The following is a 7,541-nucleotide window of genomic DNA, read 5'->3' on the forward strand; positions in this document are numbered from 1 at the left end:
GAACCAGGCTGAAGGGTTTAGGGCAGTTGAGGGTTGATAAATAAAAAAGTCTAGAAAATTCTAAGCCCTCTAGTTAGGTTCTTGGCCAGCCCATTAGCCAATGGGCAACCTCTGATGCATCTTCTATCTTCGGTGTTAGGCGGACGTGAAGATGACAAACAAGCTGTGCCATTATGTGTGCAAAACACAGGTTCCTGTGGAGCTAGAACATCTCTGCCTTAGCCAAAGGTTCACTTGTCTCTTCTATACCCTGCTGTCCTTTGACAAACTCCTTTCTTTCTTCCTCACTGACTCTCTTGCCTTCAGTACTGGAAACCAAAAGTTGACCTGAAAGGACATAAATATGATACTATGATCATAGTGTTACTGGGTTAGAGATCACCCAAGCACTAACATCCTGTATAGTTAGTATAGCTACCACCCTGAGAGTGGGAGATTACTTTTTTCCCCTAGAGTTGATGGCTCACCGTTTTAGCAAACATATTCTTCCCAGTTTTCTCTTGTAGCTTTGCTCTTTTCTTCAGTAATTTTGCATGCAAGTAATGTATCCGTTTCATCTCCGTGTCAGGATAAAATGAAGTCAACACGAGTATTTTAAGTTGGGTCAGGAGGCCAGAGAATAACCCAAAAATGATTAAGAAGAATATGATGACTCCAAGCTGGATCCATGTTGTGCAGAGTGCAAGCTCTGGCTGAGGGAGGCAGTTGTGCTTAAACAAAGAGATCTTGAAAGGATCAGTCTTTGCAATATGCTCCCTCATATCAAAGATAAAGCTGTTCTCATTCCTCTGCACAAGAAAAAAAGAGAGTTTAGTATAGTACTGATTCCTTCCTTTCTTAATATTTCTCTCATTGGACATTCAGATTTGCAAAGAATCATAAATCATCTAGTCAATCTAGTGTCAATATATTTTCTATGCTCATAACTATGCATTTATTGGTTATTTCTAAATATTTCAGACAGCATTTACACCATTTCTCTTGGGACACTGTCCCACAGTTTGGAGCTTACCTTCTCAGTCTCTGATAGATAAATATTTAACTAATCTGGCTATCATGGTTTAATATATTCCATATAATCTGCTCAGATCCTCTTTTGAGGGTCCTTCCCTCAGAGTAAAACAGCAGAACAGAGTGTGTCCATCCCTTTGGCTGTGGCTCAGTACATCATAAGCAGAGCTTCCACACCCACCCAGGCAGGTGCTCTGACCACAAGGTTATCATGCAAAGTCAAATCTCCTCTGATAAATGCCTTTGCTTAGAATGTCTTGCATTGCTTGTGGACTGATAATACTGAAAGAATGAAGGGGACTTCATTAGACATGCTGGTGGGACCAGTATTTCATGCTGGCAGGCCACTTTCTGCTCCTGAACACCCTGTCCCTGCTTCCACCTTCTCTGTACTTCTCTTTTACATTTGAGTTTTGTCAGGAGCTCATTGCTCATCCATGCTGACCTCCTGCTGCCTTTGCTTGATTTGATTGAGATGAATAATTCTTGCGTTTTGAGCAGAGGGTTTCTGAATATCAAACAGCTCTCCTGAACCTTTTTTCTCTCAAGGACCAGGAACTGGAACCATTTCACATCCTGGTTTGGTGATGCTAGATCACAGCTGCTGTGCAGCTATATGAGGTATGAAACCCCCTTAGAATGCTTACCAATCTGCCTCCTCAACATTGCTCAGACTGACTGACCAGATGATTAAAGCCTCTCTGCTTTTGCACAGGAAAGTGACTTCTTCAGGTTGCGTCTAACTTGCTATATGTGTGCTAATTGCACAGTTACAGTGAGGCTTTTGTACCTATTTTCATAAAAGAAAGTTCAGGTAACAATTAAAAAGGTAAAAATTAGAAGTTAGAAGCCTCCATCCTCTAGGAAAAGTTTTCCATTGGCACAATCTGGAAACCTTTGGCTTACATGTGTCATACAGATGCTGAAGTTTTGTACTCTTCATTAAGATAAAATTGGGCACTCATTTATTTTTTGTCCTGTGGAAGAGTTTGATATTTTGATATACAATGCAAAATATCATAATCTGAAGTATGACAGAATTTGATCAGCAGCTTGACTTATTTTCAGCTAATTTTGTTAGTAGTTCACTTTTGTCTGTGCTGTCATTCTTCAAGGACACTGTGTACTACATCTCCCTTCCCCTTCATGGTTCAGTCCCAACCAGATGAACATCCTGTGACACACAGGGACCACCAGTGTGCCATCACTGTGTAAGATGAACCTGCTCAGCAGTGTGTCATGGAAAATGTGGTCTGTCTGAAGAAGCCATCTCAAAGCTTCAATATGTCACATACAGAAAAGTAATAATGGGAATGTCTCTGCCAAAGGTTGTGTGTCCTCTTTGGTTTCCTTGTAATTTCAAGCAATGCACTTACTGCAGTGCTCACCTTAATTATCTTACTCTGTGTAATTGCTTTTGGCTAAATGAATGTTTGGGGAATGGGAATAAGTGGAAATGAATTCTCATTATTATGAGCTCTAAGAGGAAGTAATAGAAAATGTGGAGTAAGAAAAAATTGATAGAAGTAAGACTGTATATCGTATTGTACTAAAAATCACACATCCCTGTGAAATCTTATTATCTTGAAAGTATCAAATGGTTATATACTTTTGGGAACTATTTTAAGCCTGATCTTGTGAGCTGTCAAATTGGTGGCTTTCTGGTGCATTTCATGGCATCACATGGGTCCTACACTCCACTGGTGAAATCTTCAGCTTTAGAGCTATTCACAGACAAGACCCTGAGCTATCTCATCCACCTCTGAAGTTGGCCCGGTTTTTAGCATGAGCTTGGTGTAGATGGCCTCCATACATCCCTTCCAACCTAACTGTTCCATGGTTCTCCATGCTGCTACTGCTTCTGCTAGAAGAACCTTGTAATTTCAGCAATGTGTTATTATTTCATGTGTATGCATCCAAGCTTATTTAAATGATGAGCTTCTCGCACTACTGAGCTATAAAGAGGTAGACATCTCTTACATCAGTGTCATAGAGGCCTTTGACTATAAAAGTGGCAATTCACACGTCAGTATTATGTTTCCAGTTTTAAGCTTCTGGTCTTCTCCATGTGTGTAAATAGAGTAATGAAAGTCCTTCTTCCTATATTTACCATTCTCTAGAAATATGATGACACTTTGGAAAGCACAGAGAATTGTCTGTTTCCATCCAGCACACATATCTGTAAAGGCAGTGGTCCTTTTTGAAACGAACAAATGATAATGCTAGGAAAGAATCGATGGTTGTGTGTCTGTTCCTGCAGATGCTGAAGATGAACTTTTTCAACATTAAACCAAAAAATATACTAAGATAATAATAAATAATAATAAACTAAGAAAGTCCTGATAAGTACTTACTTGCTGAAAGAGGCTGAGCTGAATCTCTATATCTGGTATTTCTTGGAGGTGTTTACTCACAGAAACAATTAACCAATAAAACAGATAATCTACTGCAGCAAACAGAAGCCAGATGCAAAGATGAATAATTACAGGGAAGAAAAAGTACTGCATGTTTTTTCTGTCCTTCCTTGTGAGGCAGAAAGATGGGATTATTACATAATCTTTTTTTTCTTTTTTGTTAAGTGGCAGAAGACAGGGTCTTTGCTGTTGCTTTTGGTGCTCATCAAATACAATAAACTCTTTTGTGATGTAAGTATTCTTATATTTGGTGCTGTGAGAGCCCACAAATTTTTTGATAAAGAGGCCAGTTCCAAAAGAAGCCAGAAAAATCCCCACTATAGGCAGTACTTTCTGGCCTATATAGGGCAGTATAGTCAGCATAAAAGATATCTGGTTAGCAACTCTCTGGATTTCTTGCTTTGTGTCATTTAACTCTTGTTTTAATGCATCATCTGAAATTGAATAAGATGGTGTGAATTCGTGCCTTAGAAACACTATATGTTTAGATAGATCAGAGGAAAGCTTGGTCATCTCATAAATCCATTTTACTGCCTCAACATAATATTTTATCAAGGCAAATTGTTCATACTCTAAATGACAGGTTATACTGTCTGCCAGAACCTTCAGGTTGTGAAATATATTTTGGATGTTGCCAGCCACCATGACACCTGTGCCAGCTGTAATAAGCGCATTCCTGCCGTTTCGCAGTCCACAAGAAAGAAGGAACAGGACACTAAAACAGCGCAGGTGCTTGAAACACAAGAGCACGATAGAAAGCAAAATCCAGATAAATCCAGCTATCAGTAAGGGGCCCAAAGGACTGTGTGACAGGGAAAAGTGCATGCCAAGGAATAACAGAAAGCTTGAGACAAAGCCAACTGCAGAGCAAACTGCAAAAAGCTGCATCAGGTACTTCCAGCCAGGTTTCCTTTCGGATATAAAAATTGCCCATGCTTTCTGGGCTATTGAGACAAATGTTTGCATTTGCTTCTGATGCTGACACTGCGATGGCTCAAACTAAAAGGAAAGAAAAACAAAAATACTGTTAGTTACAGGGTCATACTTCTGACAGTGATATATTGTGACAGCTCATAATAATGAGACAGCTTTTAACGGTACTTCACATTGCAAGAAGTCTGACTCACGTGGTGGCTGACACCCCTGTGTGAGACCCAAATCTTTGTCCCTAGTATCACATATATAAACATGGAAGAGATTACTATAAAAGTTGTTCTATCCTTTTTTTTCAAGTATTTTTGCCTTTTTGCTTTCTGTACAATTTGATTTTGCTATATAGACACAGTGGTTCCTATGTACATATATTTGTGTATATATGCATGAGAGGGACACAAACCTCTGGCAGCATCCAGTGCTTCCATGCAGGTGCTAGTTTTGCCTTACATGGGCACTGAGAAGGGGAAGAGGGGAGGATGGGGACTTCCCATTAGTACCCTGATGCAGGGGAGCACAGCTTGACCCACAATGAGCAGCCAGAGTAGCTGCCAGGAAGGGAGGAACGGGCAGACAGCCTGTGCACACTGCCCAGGGATGGAGGAATGAAGATCTTTTCCAGCTGAAGGTGGATCAGTACAGAGGGAAGGAAGTATGTTTCGAAGGCATCAGTCCTTCTTTGGGTCTCTCCCAGGATAGCACAGCTACAAATTGGTTCATATACACTTTCAACTCTAATTGCTTGTACTTGTCATGATCTCTCTTGCCTACAACGTCCATTCTACAAGTTACAAGGTATTTCTGTAAGATTCAATTCAGTTTGATGGGAGACAGCCCAGCACTCACTATCTTTCCTTCTTCTTTTACAACATAATATTTATAGTGCAATTTGTACAAAGATGCAAGATCAATATATATGCATATTAGCCTCAGAGCAAATGAAATAGTAATTAAATAATATAGACTGTTGAATTTTCTTAAATAGGGAACAGTTTTCTTCACAAATACATCTTGGAGATATTACTTTGTCTTTTGTTTAGCTTAAACACAGCAGGTAGTCAGGAACTAAAGTATTATTTTGTATACTGGCATTTGACTTTATGAATTCTGCTAGCATTCACTGTACCACTTTCCCCTTCCTGTCACTGTAATTAGTTAATAGTTATGTCATTATAGGCTTTGCATGCAACAGAAGATGAGGGTGATTGAAGCAGGCATCTGACCCCAGCTGAGACCTTCTTGGACTGTTGTGCTTGCTGCGCTGTTTTTCCTTGGCCTCACTTGAGTCTGATCCTTTCTAGTGCTAAGGACTATCCTGAAAGATGCTGAGTTTTTTGGTGCTTAACTGCTTCAGTAGGGATTAACGGAAGTCAGCGGCTCTTAGGAGAGGCTCCATCTTTAGCATTATAACTCTGCTTGGGAAGGCTGAAGAACTTGCTTCCCTTCAGGGCCTCAGTGAATTCAGCTGTAAACTGAGTATAACATCAATTAGAAGCTCTTTCACAGAGCAAAATTAGTTAATTGATGTCCCCAAATTATGTTGAAATCACTGTGTTTTTGGCAAAGCAATGCAAGTGAAATGGGAAGCAGACGTAGCACATAACCCACCAGGCTCCATCTTTGCCATGAGACTTGTTCTCTGCTTTCACTGATGGTGCTTTGCCCTCTTCCTACTGAGTTAGATATTAACGAGGCATTTTTAGGAAACTTAGTTAAAAAGGAGATGTTCATAATCCTGGAGTCAAGTCAAAACAGACCTAACAGCCAGCAAACCCTGGCAGTGAATCCTGAACTTGCTAGATCAAACAGTACATGCCTTTCATCTTATTTGTAAATCTAAGAAAAATTGCCCTGTACAGTAAATAGATCTGAAGTTCTGTTTTTTATTTAAGAAGCCATTAAAAACTGCAAAAAAGCTACCATTAATGTAATAATATGCAAACCCATTCATCTGAGAAAATAACACATTTTGAGTTTTCTTTCACAGCACTGATTTTACAGCCATTCTAAAGCTGAGTTTCTGCATGGTTTTGTGTGTTTCTATGTATATAGCACCCTAAAACCTGTTGGAGTGATGGTATGGCCTGGCACAAGCAATCCAGGAGGTTCCTCGATTGTGTGGAAGACAACTTCCTTCTGCAAGAAACAGAGGAGCTGACAAGGAGAGGTGCCCTGCTTGACTTCGTGCTCACCAACAGGGAAGGGCTGGTTGGAAATGTCATGTTCCAGGGCAGCCTTGGATGCAATGATCATGAGATGGTTGAATTTGAGATCCTCAGGACAGTGAGAAGAGTGTGCAGCAAGCTCACTGCCCTGGACTTCAAGAGAGCAGACTTTGGACTCTTCAGGAACCTGCTTAGTAACGTTCCATGGGATAGAGCCCTAGAGGGCAGGGGGATCAAGGCTGTTGGTTGATATTCAAGGATCACCTGCTACAAGCTACAAATGTTGCATCCCAGCTAGAAGGAAGTGCAACAGGAGGGCAAGGAGACCCCCTTGGATGGATAAGGAGCTGCTGGGGAAACTTCAAAGGAAAAAAGAGGCTTATACAAGGTGGAAGCAAGGACAGGTGGCCTGGGAAGAATACAGGGATGTATTCTGGCCACACCACCCAAGTCCTGGAAGGCAGACACAGGGACTGTGAGAATGAAGACCTTGGGCCCACTGTAGGAGAGGATCTGGTTTGAGACCATCTTAAGAACCTGAACGTACACAGGTCCATGGGACCTAATGAAATCCGTCTGTGGGTCCTGAAGGAGCTGGCAAATGAAGTTGCTAAGCCACTATCCATCATACTTGAAAAATCATGGCAGTCAGGTGAAGTTCCCAACAACTGGAGAAGGAGAAATATAGCCCCCATTTTCAAGAAGGGGAAAATGGATGACCCAGGGAATTACAGACCAGTCAGTCTCACCTCTGTGCCTGGCAAAATCTGGGAGCAGATTCTCTTGGAAGGCATGCTAGAACACATGAAAAAGAGCAAGGTGCTTGGTGACAGTCAGCATTGCTTCACTGAGGGGACATCCTGCCTGACCAATCTGGTGGCCTTCTATGATGGGGCTACAAAAATGATGGACAGGGGTAGAGCAGTTGACGTCATCTACCTGGACTTGTGCAAAGCGTTTGACACTGTCCCACACAACATCATTGGAGAGACGTCAATTTAATAGGTGAACCACTTGG

At 41.1% G+C, this 7,541-nt stretch overlaps 1 protein-coding gene across 1 annotated transcript; it reads right to left on the reverse strand.

Moving 5' to 3' along the window:
- Window positions 1–243: 243 nt before the first annotated feature.
- Window positions 244–4,391, reverse strand: DCSTAMP (dendrocyte expressed seven transmembrane protein). Its single transcript, XM_005150984.2, has 3 exons — window positions 3,366–4,391; window positions 468–788; window positions 244–327 (listed from the first exon to the last, which is right to left on the reverse strand). The coding sequence occupies exons 1-3, from the start codon at window positions 4,389–4,391 to the stop codon at window positions 244–246; spliced, it is 1,431 nt and encodes a 476-aa protein (XP_005151041.2).
- Between the last annotated feature and the right edge of the window lie 3,150 nt (window positions 4,392–7,541).

Source organism: Melopsittacus undulatus, chromosome 1 (assembly GCF_012275295.1).
Source record: "Melopsittacus undulatus isolate bMelUnd1 chromosome 1, bMelUnd1.mat.Z, whole genome shotgun sequence".
NCBI classification, from domain to species: Eukaryota; Metazoa; Chordata; class Aves; order Psittaciformes; family Psittaculidae; genus Melopsittacus; species Melopsittacus undulatus.